This window comes from Oncorhynchus tshawytscha, linkage group LG03, assembly GCF_018296145.1.
Source record: "Oncorhynchus tshawytscha isolate Ot180627B linkage group LG03, Otsh_v2.0, whole genome shotgun sequence".
Lineage (NCBI taxonomy): Eukaryota > Metazoa > Chordata > Actinopteri > Salmoniformes > Salmonidae > Oncorhynchus > Oncorhynchus tshawytscha.
Window position 1 is genome coordinate 25,488,613 of NC_056431.1, and position 12,485 is coordinate 25,501,097.

Consider the following 12,485-nt stretch of genomic DNA (forward strand, 5'->3'; position numbering starts at 1 on the left):
TGATCAGGGATGGTCCCAATTGCCTCACCCCTCCCCCGACCACCCCCGAGTGGATCAAGTTCTGTCGCCAGCTATTCGGTGGCTTCTCCATCCTGCTGTGGACCGGCGCCATCCTTTGTTTCCTGGCCTACGCCATCCAGGCCGCCACGGAGGACGAGCCGGCAGGAGACAACGTGAGTCACCCACAAGCACACCCTTACGCACACACATGCACCCAAACACTAAACGTTAACACAGCCACAGAATAAGGGACCGTTAGAGCCACACACAGCCAAATCACACATACCTAAGTTGACCAAACCTCACACACACTGCCAGCAGCGCCAGTCCCCAACCTTAATTCTAACATACACCCACATGGCTAATGTACTTGGTCATTGACACTTTTTTCTGTTTTTGCATGATCATCTAGTCTAGTGACTATTACCGTGTTGGTCTGTGTTCAGTTTGAAGCTAAATACTCCTGCTATGCATTGACCTGCAATGTACACAGTGTAACAGTGGGATTTCCTCTCTCTCTCTCTCTCTCTCTCCTCAGTTGTACCTCGGTATCGTGCTCTCTGTAGTCGTCGTGGTCACCGGTTGTTTCTCCTACTTCCAGGAGGCCAAGAGCTCCAAAATCATGGAGTCCTTCAAGAACATGGTGCCCCAGGTAAACACACGACATGCCAAGAGTGTGCAAAGCTGTCATCAAGGCAAAGGGTGGCTACTTTGAAGAATATAAAATATAAAATATATTTTGATTTGTTAAACACTTTTTCAGTTCCTAAATGATTCCATATGTGTTATTTTATAGTGTTGACTATTATTCTACAATGTTGAAAATAGTAAAAATAAAGAAAAACCCTTGAATGAGTAGGTGTGTCCAAACTTTTGACTGGTACTGTACTCACACACACTGAACACATACACACACCTTTCCAAGCTTTCTTTGCAATCCACACGCTCAACAAAACAAACAGTATCTTGTGTGTGTGTGTGTGTGTGTGTGTGTGTGTGTGTGTGTGTGTGTGTGTGTGTGTGCGTGGGCTATCTAACCCTCCCTCTGTGTTCTCCCTGTAGCAAGCCTTGGTGATCCGTGAAGGCGAGAAGATGACGATCAACGCTGAGGAGGTGGTGGCAGGAGACCTGGTGGAGGTGAAGGGAGGAGACAGGATCCCCGCCGACCTCAGAGTCGTCTCTGCTCATGGCTGCAAGGTACCAATCACACACACGCACAGTTCAGATAACACACACTCACACAGCTACACATTTTACTTAACATTTTTTGTCCTTCTGGGTTTTGTCCTTCTCCTATAGGTGGATAACTCCTCCCTGACTGGCGAATCAGAACCCCAGAGCAGGTCACCTGACTGTACCCATGACAACCCCCTGGAGACCCGCAATGTCGCTTTCTTCTCTACCAACTGCGTTGAAGGTAACTATAGAAACTGCTAACTCACAGACAAGCAGACAGACACATCAGCTGTTCTGTCCCTGACAATTCTCCTATCCTCTTTTCTCTATTCCTGCGTGTCAGACTTGACCTACCAAATTCAGTCAGCAGGGTCCTACTGCAGTATTGGATGCTGCACCCCAGCAGCACTAAGGCTTGCTAGGCTTTTGACTGGTTCAACTGAGCTGATTCAAACGTAATATTATACCATAGAGCTGCTGTTGACGCAGAAGTTACCTACATAAGCATTCAAGAGTTCCCACTTTTACCTCTCTTCTCTCATTTCAACCTCTCTTTTTTTCCTGAATGAATATATGCCCTCTCTCTCTCTCGCTCTCTCTCTCTCTCTCGCTCTCTCGCTCTCTCTCGCTCTCTCGCTCTCAGGTACGGCGCGTGGCATCGTGGTGTGTACCGGCGACCGTACCGTTATGGGCCGTATCGCCACTCTCACCTCCGGTCTGGAGTCGGGCAAGACCCCCATCGCCAAAGAGATCGAGCACTTCATCCACCTGATCACAGGCGTGGCCGTGTTCCTGGGCATCACCTTCTTCATCCTGGCCGTCTGCCTGGGCTACACCTGGCTGGAGGCCGTCATCTTCCTCATCGGCATCATTGTGGCCAATGTCCCCGAGGGCTTGCTGGCTACTGTCACTGTGAGTGGCCCTGGCCGTTTCTCTGTGAATCCTATCTCTATTGAACCTCATACCTGTGGGTTCAATTCCCGGGACCACCCATATGTACAATCTATGCACTCATGGCTGTGAGTCATCTGCTAAATATCATGTATTATATCAGTGCAGTTCTAGTTTATTGGTACTAGTACCCTCCTTCGTTCTGGCTCCTGGATAACCCCTGTCTTTCCCCTGTCTCTGTGCTGTAGGTGTGTCTGACTCTGACTGCCAAGCGTATGGCAAAGAAGAACTGCCTGGTCAAGAATCTGGAAGCTGTGGAGACCCTAGGCTCCACCTCCACCATCTGCTCCGACAAGACAGGCACCCTGACCCAGAACAGGATGACCGTGGCCCACATGTGGTTCGACAACCAGATCCACGAGGCTGACACCACAGAGGACCAGTCTGGTAAGAGGAGATGTTAGATATAATGGTAGAGTTTGGGCTCAGACACACCAGTAGCGTTTTCTGGCCGAGAGCACAGATTACACCTCTGAGTGTAATCTGTGAACCAAGTGCGCAGCGATTTTACATGTAGAACTGCATGAAAAAATGTTGGCGCACTGAAATATTGGCTGGCGAATGCTAGATCCACATTCAGTGTGATGTGCGCTAGCCTTTAGAGTTTGGGTTGGAGTTAATGTAAGAGTGTTAGAGTTAGTGTAAGAGTTAATGTTAGAGTTAATGTTAGAGTTAGTGTTAGAGTTAGTGTAAGAGTTAGTGTAAGAGTTAGTGTTAGAGTTAATGTTAGAGTTAGTGTAAGAGTTAGTGTTAGAGTTAGTGTTAGAGTTAGTGTTAGAGTTAATGGTAGAGTTAATGTTAGAGTTAGTGTTAGAGTTAGTGTTAGAGTTAGTGTTAGAGTTAATGTTAGAGTTAATGGTAGAGTTAGTGTTAGAGTTAATGTTAGAGTTAATGTTAGAGTTAATGTTAGTGTTAGAGTTAGTGTAAGAGTTAATGTTAGAGTTAATGGTAGAGTTAGTGTTAGAGTTAGTGTTAGAGTTAATGTTAGAGTTAATGTTAGTGTTAGAGTTAGTGTAAGAGTTAATGTTAGAGTTAATGTTAGAGTTAGTGTTAGAGTTAGTGTTAGAGTTAGAGTTAGTGTTAGTGTTAGAGTTAATGTTAGTGTTAGAGTTAGTGTTAGAGTTCATGTTAGAGTTAATGTTAGTGTTAGTGTTAGAGTTAGAGTTAATGTTAGAGTTAATGTTAGTGTTAGAGTTAGTGTTAGTGTTAGAGTTAGAGTTAATGTTAGAGTTAGAGTTAATGTTAGTGTTAGAGTTAGTGTTAGAGTTCATGTTAGAGTTAATGTTAGTGTTAGTGTTAGTGTTAGAGTTAGAGTTAGTGTTAGTGTTAGAGTTAATGTTAGTGTTAGAGTTAGTGTTAGAGTTCATGTTAGAGTTAATGTTAGAATTAGTGTTAGAGTTAGAGTTAATGTTAGAGTTAGAGTTAATGTTAGAGTTAGTGTTCATGTTAGAGTTAGAGTTAGAGTTAGAGTCAGTGTTAGAGTTAGAGTTAGAGTTAGTGTTAGAGTTAGAGTTAGAGTTAATGTTAGAGTTAGAGTTAAAGTTAGAGTTAATGTTAGAGTTAGTGTTAGAGTTAGTGTTAGTGTTAGTGTTAGAGTTAGTGTTAAGTAGTTCTATAACCTACAGACAAGTACAGTTTAATTACAGGTTAGGAATAGATATTGTTTTATCATCTCAAATCGGCCACCTCTCTCTCCAGGTGCCTCCTTTGACAAGACCTCAGCCTCATGGGCTGCCCTGGCTCGCGTCGCAGCTCTCTGCAACCGTGCCGTGTTCAAAGCCGGCCAGGACCAACTGCCCATCCTGAAGAGGGACACCGCTGGTGATGCATCCGAGTCTGCCCTTCTCAAGTGTATCGAGCTGTCCTGTGGCTCTGTCAAACAAATAAGAGAGAAGAACAAGAAGGTGGCCGAGATCCCGTTCAACTCCACCAACAAGTACCAGGTACGTAACACACATATGTGTACATACACACACACACGCACAAACACAACACTCAAATGGATTGGTTTCTAACACTGTGACCATGTCCGATCTCACTTCTCCCCTTTCTTCCCCCCTATTTCTCTCGTTCACTCCCGTCCATCCTCAACCAACCCCACAGCTGTCAGTTCACGAGACAGAGGATCCCAATGACAACCGCTACCTGCTAGTGATGAAGGGAGCCCCAGAGAGGATCCTGGACCGCTGCACCACCATCATCATCCAGGGCAAGGAGCAGCCCATGGACGAGGAGATGAAGGAATCCTTCCAGAACGCCTACATGGAGCTGGGAGGACTGGGAGAGAGAGTACTCGGTGAGAGAGAGGGTGGGAGAGAGAGTACTCGGTGAGAGAGAGGGTGGGAGAGAGAGTACTCGGTGAGACGGAGAGTGAAAGGAGGTGGGGAGGGGTTGAGAGAGAAATGTGGAGGGAAGGTTGAGAAGAAGGAAGAGAGAGAAATGGACCTTGCAGAACGCATAAGAGGAGTGGGACGGGTTGTTAGAGGGAGGGGAGGGGGGGCAGAGAGAAAGAGTCTGGAGGAGGAGGAAAGGATGGAAGGTCAAGATGTTGGTTCTAGGAGAATGGGTCAAATGTACCTTATCCAATAGTGAATCAAAAATGTGAGCTGAAGGATTGACTGATTTAGTAGAGGATGAGTAGAACAAGTAAATCAAGCTAACCCCTCCTGTTACTCCCCAGGTTTCTGCCACCTGCTAATGCCTGAGGACCAGTACCCCAAGGGCTTTGCCTTCGACTGTGATGACGTTAACTTCACCACAGAGAGCCTGTGCTTCGTGGGCCTCATGTCCATGATTGACCCTCCCCGTGCCGCTGTGCCCGACGCTGTGGGCAAATGTCGTTCGGCTGGCATCAAAGTCATCATGGTGACAGGTGATCATCCAATCACTGCCAAGGCCATCGCTAAGGGCGTGGGCATCATCTCTGAGGGCAACGAGACAGTGGAGGACATCGCCTCTCGCCTCAATATCCCCGTCAGCCAGGTCAACCCAAGGTGAGAAACATAAGACACACACACACACCCACCAGCACAATACATAATTTCACAATGACGGTGAGACCACACGGGATCCCGTTCTGCTAATTCATTGTGCTCATTAATGTTCCCTCTCTTGTCACTTTCGCCATGTCTCTGTGGATCCAAGCTAACTATTTTGATGTGTGTGTGTGTCTCCAGGGATGCCAAGGCTTGTGTGATCCATGGTACAGACCTGAAGGAATTGTCTCAGGATCAAATGGATGACATCCTCAGAAACCACACTGAGATTGTCTTTGCCAGGACCTCCCCACAGCAGAAACTCATCATCGTAGAGGGCTGCCAGCGACTGGTGAGACACACACACACACACACACACACACACACACACACACACACACACACACACACACACACACACACACACACACACACACACACACACACACACACACACACACACACACACACACACACACACACACACACACACACACACACACACACCACCTGAATCCATCACCCGATCAACAAAAGTGAACTTGCTTTCCACGACTACACTAATATAAGTCTGGGAACAAGATTGGGGTTCATTCCGTTTTCAGTTTGGGGAGATTGTTGAGATTTATTCATGCATTTGAAAATGAATTGATTGAATTGAACAGGGAATTGACCCCATCACTTCCCCCTAGTTTTGGTACAGTAGTGACTTTCTATAGGCCATGCTCAAAAGCACTACTAAAGTGCGCTATGAAGGGAATAGGGTGCCATTTAGAACACAGGCTAACTCTTCTGTCCCTCTCAGGGTGCCATCGTGGCTGTGACAGGTGACGGTGTGAACGACTCTCCTGCCCTGAAGAAGGCTGACATCGGCGTTGCCATGGGAATCTCTGGCTCTGACGTATCCAAGCAGGCCGCTGACATGATCCTGCTGGACGACAACTTTGCCTCCATCGTCACCGGAGTAGAAGAGGGTGAGAAATAGGGAGAGAAAGGAGAATAGATGGAAAGAGTAGAAGGGCGTGTGAGAGGGAGAAGTGGAAGAAAGGTAAAAGAGGGCAGAAAAGGAGAAGATGGGAGGGACTGGTAATATGAGCCTGTATGTTTTAAGCGTCACAGAGTAGGTGCTGATCTCCAATCAGTTTGGACTTTTTAGTGAATAAGATCACATGGACAAGAGGGGCCTGATTCAAGATCAGCCCTCCTACTCTGAGACACTTTATGAATAAGGGCAGACCCTGATCCAACCTTGAGTGACCTTTGCTCAATTCTACTGATGTTAGAGGTCAGAGTTCAGTGTGTGACCTCTGTGTGTGTCCTCCTGTCTCCCTGCAGGTCGTCTGATCTTTGATAACCTGAAGAAGTCCATTGCATATACCCTGACCAGTAACATACCTGAGATCACACCCTTCCTCCTCTTCATCATCGTCAACATCCCCCTACCCCTGGGTACCATCACCATCCTCTGTATCGACCTGGGAACTGACATGGTAAGGCACACACACACACACACACATAACACACACACGCGGGACCAACACACACACACACAAACACACACAAAATACGAAATTGTGCATTGTTGAAAATAATGTCACATGTAACCTCGATATGCCCTATCTCACAATGGAGCAATCAATCAAATATACATCAATGTGAAATATTTGTTTCTCATACAAACTCACATCTGTGACCTGTGACCCCCCTCCCCCAGGTGCCCGCCATCTCCCTGGCCTATGAGGCAGCCGAGAGTGACATCATGAAGCGTCAGCCCAGGAACCCCACCAGGGACAAGCTTGTGAACGAGAGGCTCATCAGCATCGCCTACGGACAAATCGGTGGGTCCCCATTAGCTCCTCTACCTGGTTGGGGCCATAAAGACAGTGCATATGTAACTGGACATGTAATCATAGCCCACAGCCAGATCAATGATCAATACTTCCCCATGAAGTCCTTGAGCATTAGTCGTGAGATTAGTCTTCTACCACCCTGTTGTAGAATCTGACAGACTGAGTGCATCGATGCTTATAGATCATACATCTATGGCTAGTGGATTATAGTTCACAAGTCTATATGACAAGTCAATGGCTTCTCCTTGTGGGATCCGGTAACATCATTTCCAGAGTGATCATGTGTTAACGCTTTGTGTCTATGTCTGTGTGTGAAGGTATGATCCAGGCTCTGGGAGGCTTCTTCTCCTACTTTGTGATCTTGGCTGAGAATGGATTCCTACCCTCAATTCTTGTGGGTATCAGGCTCAACTGGGATGACCGCGCTTGCAACGACCTGGAAGACAGCTATGGCCAGCAATGGGTAGGTACACGCTACAATTCTGAGCCAAAATAAGTATTCAAAATATAGCCATACAGTATATTACAAGTACATATGCAAATTCATTGTTTACACTATTTCACCATAGTTGATCAGATTCTATAAATAAATATTCCCTGACCAAGATTGCTGTCCTTTTAGTCACACTGCCGGGATGCCAATGTCCATTCTATTGTTCTATTTCATTCTATGATTCAAATACTGTGTCTCACTCCCTTTCTCCTCTCTCTGTGTGTGTAGACATATGAACAGAGGAAGATCGTGGAGTTCACGTGTCACACAGCCTTCTTCGTCAGTATCGTGGTGGTACAGTGGGCTGATGTCATTGTCTGCAAGACCAGGCGGAACTCTGTCTTCCAGCAGGGCATGAAGTGAGTCTGTCTGCCTGTCTGCCTGTATGTTTCTGTCTCTCTTTTCCTGTGTCAGTCTGCCTGTCTGTTTCTGTCTCTCTTTTTCTGTCTGTCTGTCTGCCTGTCTGCCTGCCTGTCTGTTTCTGTATCTGTTTGCCTGTCAGCCTGTCTCTGTCTGTCAGCCTGTCTTGTTTCTGTGTCTCTTTTCCTGTCTGTCTGTCTCTGTCTGTCTGTCTGTCTGTCTGTCTGTCTGTCTGTCTGTCTGTCTGTCTGTCTGTCTGTCTGTCTGTCTGTCTGTCTGTCTGTCTGTCTGTCTGTCTGTCTGTCTGTCTGTCTGTCTGTCTGTCTGTCTGTCTGTCTGTCTGTCTGTCTGTCTGTCTGTCTGTCTGTCTGTCTGTTTCTACATTTGTTAATATACAGTATGCTTGGTCTCTATGTATATTAGTCTCTCTCACCCTCTTATATTTATTCTCATTCTCATGTCTCTCCTCTGCACTACTCTCCTCATAGGAACAAGATCCTGATCTTTGGCCTGTTTGAGGAGACAGCTCTGGCTGCCTTCCTATCCTACACCCCAGGCATGGACGTGGCACTCAGGATGTTCCCCCTAAAGTGAGTGGAGTAAACCCAGAAATACACCTACACAAACAGATAGACATAGATATACATCTACACAAACAGACATACATACATCTACACAAACAGATAGACATAGACATACATCTACACAAACAGATAGACATAGACATACATCTACACAAACAGATAGACATAGACATACATCTACACAAACAGATAGACAAAGACATACATCTACACAAACAGATAGACAAAGACATACATCTACACAAACAGACATACATACATCTACACAAACAGATAGACATAGGCATACATCTACACAAACAGACATACACCTACACAAACAGATAGACATAGACATTTACCTACACAAACAGATAGACATAGACATACATCTACACAAACAGACATACACCTACACAAACAGATAGACACTACACAAACAGATAGACATAGACATACATCTACACAAACACACATACACCTACACAAACAGATAGACATAGACATGCACCTACACAAACCAAACAGATAGACATACACCTACACAAACCAAACAGATAGACATAGACATACAAACATACTGTACATACACCTACACTGACAACTATTGACCTATCTGCCATGCTGTGTGTTTATTAACCTCTGCCCCCCCCCCTCTCTCCAGGCCCAGCTGGTGGTTCTGTGCGGTCCCCTACAGTGTCCTCATCTTTGTGTATGATGAGATCCGAAAACTGCTCATCCGTAGGAACCCAGGAGGTAAATGGCTGTCTCTTTCTCTGTATAACATTTAGGCCCGAATCCTGACATGAGATTTGCATTTGTAACTTCACACACAAATCTTTAATTGACACTAAAACAAGAAAACTCTCTAAAGCCTCTCTTTTCTCTTCCCCTACCCTCTCCTCCTACAGGTTGGGTGGAAAGGGAGACATACTATTGAGTGATGGATACCGTCTTTACTCATACCCCTACATTTTCCATTTGTTTCTCCCCCCTTTCATTCCATCCCTGGCAAGACATGTCTTCAGATGCCCCACCCCGTAAAAGACAACAACCGCTTCAAGCAATTTTCATCACAACTGCCCCAAAGATTAAAAACAGCAAAGCACCTTTATGACTTCCTACATCAACCCCCCCCATCTCCATCTCCTATGATACTCTTTGCATGTGTTCTCTCACTGCTGTGTACATAAACCAATATATCTACCAAACGGCAGCTGCATATTGTGTATGTAGATTTGAACGAGCTATGATCTAAAGGGAGTTTCTACGCTTGGCAAAAAAAAAAAGGGCCATACCACTCCTTCCTCCCTTCCCCTTCTTTCCCCCCTCTATCTCTACACCTCTGTTCCTCCCTCTCTTCCTTCTCCTGCGACCCTTTGCTCGTCCTCCGGTCACACACAGATCTACGGATCACAAGCGAGATCCCACAGCTGACACCAATCGAGCCGTCCCCTCTCGCCCTCTCCTGTCTGCAGGAGGAAGAGCGGATGTCTTTCTCACTCCGACCGTTTCCTTTTTCTTCAACAGTGTTGTTGTTGTTGTTTTTATAATATGGGGTGGGGGTTCATTGGTTTTACTTGTTTTTTTATTTATATAATGGGAGGGGGGGGTGTGTGAGAGCTGCTTTCCCTCATTTAGGCATAACAAAGCACACCCCGCCATGGCGTCCCCAGTCCCCCTTCCCTTTCTGTCTCTCACACCCTCCTCTCCCCTCTACTCCCTGTTTGTCTGTATGTGTGCACTGTGTGAACCATTGTCCTTGTTGAAATACTACAGTACACCCCCAGTTGGAAAATACAACTCAATCTTTCTGTGTGTTCTAGGAAAACTATATAATTCTATACCGATTTAAAGAAATAAAAATATGTTAATAAAAACATCTCAAGATACACATTCAGTGAAAAAGAACATCGGCGGCATTGTTGAGCGTGCTTATGGGGAAAGAGGAAAGATCACTCTGTTTCCTTGTTTTGTATGGTTTCCAATCTTTTTTTCGTCCAGGTTTTCAGAAAGCCGATGCAAAAATGTAACAACAACACACACAAAAAAAAAGCGACAAGGTTGTGTTTTATTATTAAAACATGTGAGACAGAAACTATGGCGTCCATATTCCTACTACCACTTCCATGTTCCTGGAGTCCGGTCCAATCTAGGAGACCCAGTCCAGGTATTAAGTTCTGTGTGAATGTCTGTATTGGAGACCCGCAGAGGAACAGCCATTTCAGGCTGGGTCTTACTCAGAGGGCTGTATAGGGGGTTGAGACTACAGAGGACAAAAAAAACAAACAGTCGTAGAACATGTGTGTGAAAGAAAACGAAACCAACACCAATAAAACATCTAGACCATTTAATACAACCTAGCAATGTCTGTGTGTCTTTATCATTCCCTGCCTTCGACTCGCTACACTGACTTTCGGATTTCTTTCTCCCTCTTCTCTCATGTCAGTCTGATACTACATGGCTTAAATGCTAAATGTAGGCCTGAATTTATGAGATCGTGTAGGATAAAACCGATCAGTAATGCATCTTTTTTGTCTTCACCTGGACAACATTTGGGGTTGTATATACGCAATGAAATATCTGTAAGAGAATAAGAGATTTTACAAGTGATTCTTAAGACTAGCGAGATATACTGTATCTAGTATTTTACTGTGTTCGTTGTTGTATCTATAGTGTTGAGGGACATATTGGCAGAGCGCTAGGACGCCATCTAATGATGAGAATCATATCAGGTTACACTGCAAAATGTACAATTGATAGAAGACTGTGAGTTTGCAGAAGCCCAGGGTAATGTACCAAACGGCCAAATCAAGTAAACGTTTTGGCTTTGATGTTGAAACCTAAACAAAAGTACATGTGAAACCTACAAACAGTTGCAAACAGAAGGAATGCAGGATACATGACCACGTGTGGAGCAGAAAGACAAAACAACAATTCTACAAAGCTCCCTGATCAAATGGTTCCCAAGACAACTGATATTCTGCATTAATGAAACAAATGTATCAGATGTTCTGCGAGTAAAGAATATCATGTCATCAGCATTTTACATTTCTGAAGATTTGTTAGTCTTGCCTTGTATTCTGTACCTACTGGTAACAAGAGTACAGATACAGTATGGGCCAGTTTCCCAGACTGAGATTAAGCCTAATCCTGGACTAAAAAAACACTTTCACTCTCCCCAAAACATAGTTCTCAATCCTGGAGTAAGATTAATCTGGGCTAAATAGCGGTGTTCAGTGGCTAACATCTGCTATAGATATTACTGTAGGTAAAAAAAAAACGGTCATGTGGGTATGACAGAGCCTGTGCCTGTACCTACAGTTTTAAACACACCACCTCATCCCTCACACATTTAGGGTTTGTCTGTAATGGCACCCTATTCCCTTTATAGTGCACTACAGGGAATACAGTAGTTGACATTTATGATGCAGCTTTCCACAACAGGGGGGGTGGGGGTGGGGGAATAAACGCTTAGCATTGATCGAGATGAGGTAAACATAATGGGGGGGTAAAATGCTCTTCACAAAAGGTGTATAAACTGCATTGATACTCTACATCACTGACACTCGCTCTCTCACACACACACACATCCCCTTAAATTCCCACATGTCCATGCAGCGAGCTCTTACAGACTCCTCTCTCCCCCCCTCCGCATAATAGAATATGGATCGCCCGGCTTTGCCGCAGTGTGCAGCATGTCAGTGAGTGAAGTGTGTGTGGATGGATGGGTGAACCTCCAAGGTCATCTCCATAGCAACCTGTGCATGGGGTTGTCTTGATGAGCAGTGTCCAGGGGTCATGTATAAAGGAGGGAAAAGGGGGGTTAGCACTGAAGTGTCAGACAGAGGGAGGGAAGGACAGGAAGGAGGACACAGAGAGAAAGAGAAAAGTAAGGGGAAACTACATCCTCTTGTGTGGGGGGGGCGGCACATCCAAGGACACAAAAGGGCCTACAAAGTATTGCAATTTTGGGACATATACTGCACATACAGAGTATACACACAACCTTTAATACCTTTTAATGTAATGTTTTAAATCACCACAAATAAATATTATGCGCAAAAGGGACACAAATATTTCAGAATTCATGCATGGACCTCACACACTCACAATA

The 12,485-nt window shown here is 45.2% G+C and overlaps 1 protein-coding gene across 2 annotated transcripts in view; it reads left to right on the top strand.

The window, feature by feature from the left end:
* The window catches only part of LOC112246559 (sodium/potassium-transporting ATPase subunit alpha-3-like), a 24,334-nt gene extending 13,868 nt beyond the window's left edge, over positions 1 to 10,466 (top strand). For both annotated transcript variants that reach the window (XM_042312852.1, XM_042312859.1), the window contains exons 5-22: positions 1 to 173; positions 539 to 652; positions 1,063 to 1,197; positions 1,300 to 1,417; positions 1,820 to 2,088; positions 2,316 to 2,514; positions 3,826 to 4,070; positions 4,231 to 4,423; positions 4,808 to 5,120; positions 5,304 to 5,454; positions 5,908 to 6,076; positions 6,438 to 6,592; positions 6,817 to 6,940; positions 7,270 to 7,415; positions 7,674 to 7,804; positions 8,294 to 8,395; positions 9,033 to 9,124; positions 9,280 to 10,466. The exon at positions 1 to 173 is cut by the window's left edge and continues 31 nt beyond it. In XM_042312852.1, coding sequence (XP_042168786.1) covers positions 1 to 173; positions 539 to 652; positions 1,063 to 1,197; positions 1,300 to 1,417; positions 1,820 to 2,088; positions 2,316 to 2,514; positions 3,826 to 4,070; positions 4,231 to 4,423; positions 4,808 to 5,120; positions 5,304 to 5,454; positions 5,908 to 6,076; positions 6,438 to 6,592; positions 6,817 to 6,940; positions 7,270 to 7,415; positions 7,674 to 7,804; positions 8,294 to 8,395; positions 9,033 to 9,124; positions 9,280 to 9,308 — 2,858 coding nt within the window. In that variant the 3' untranslated portion in view covers positions 9,309 to 10,466. The remainder of the gene's footprint in view (positions 174 to 538; positions 653 to 1,062; positions 1,198 to 1,299; positions 1,418 to 1,819; positions 2,089 to 2,315; positions 2,515 to 3,825; positions 4,071 to 4,230; positions 4,424 to 4,807; positions 5,121 to 5,303; positions 5,455 to 5,907; positions 6,077 to 6,437; positions 6,593 to 6,816; positions 6,941 to 7,269; positions 7,416 to 7,673; positions 7,805 to 8,293; positions 8,396 to 9,032; positions 9,125 to 9,279) is intronic.
* The last annotated feature ends 2,019 nt before the right edge of the window (positions 10,467 to 12,485 follow it).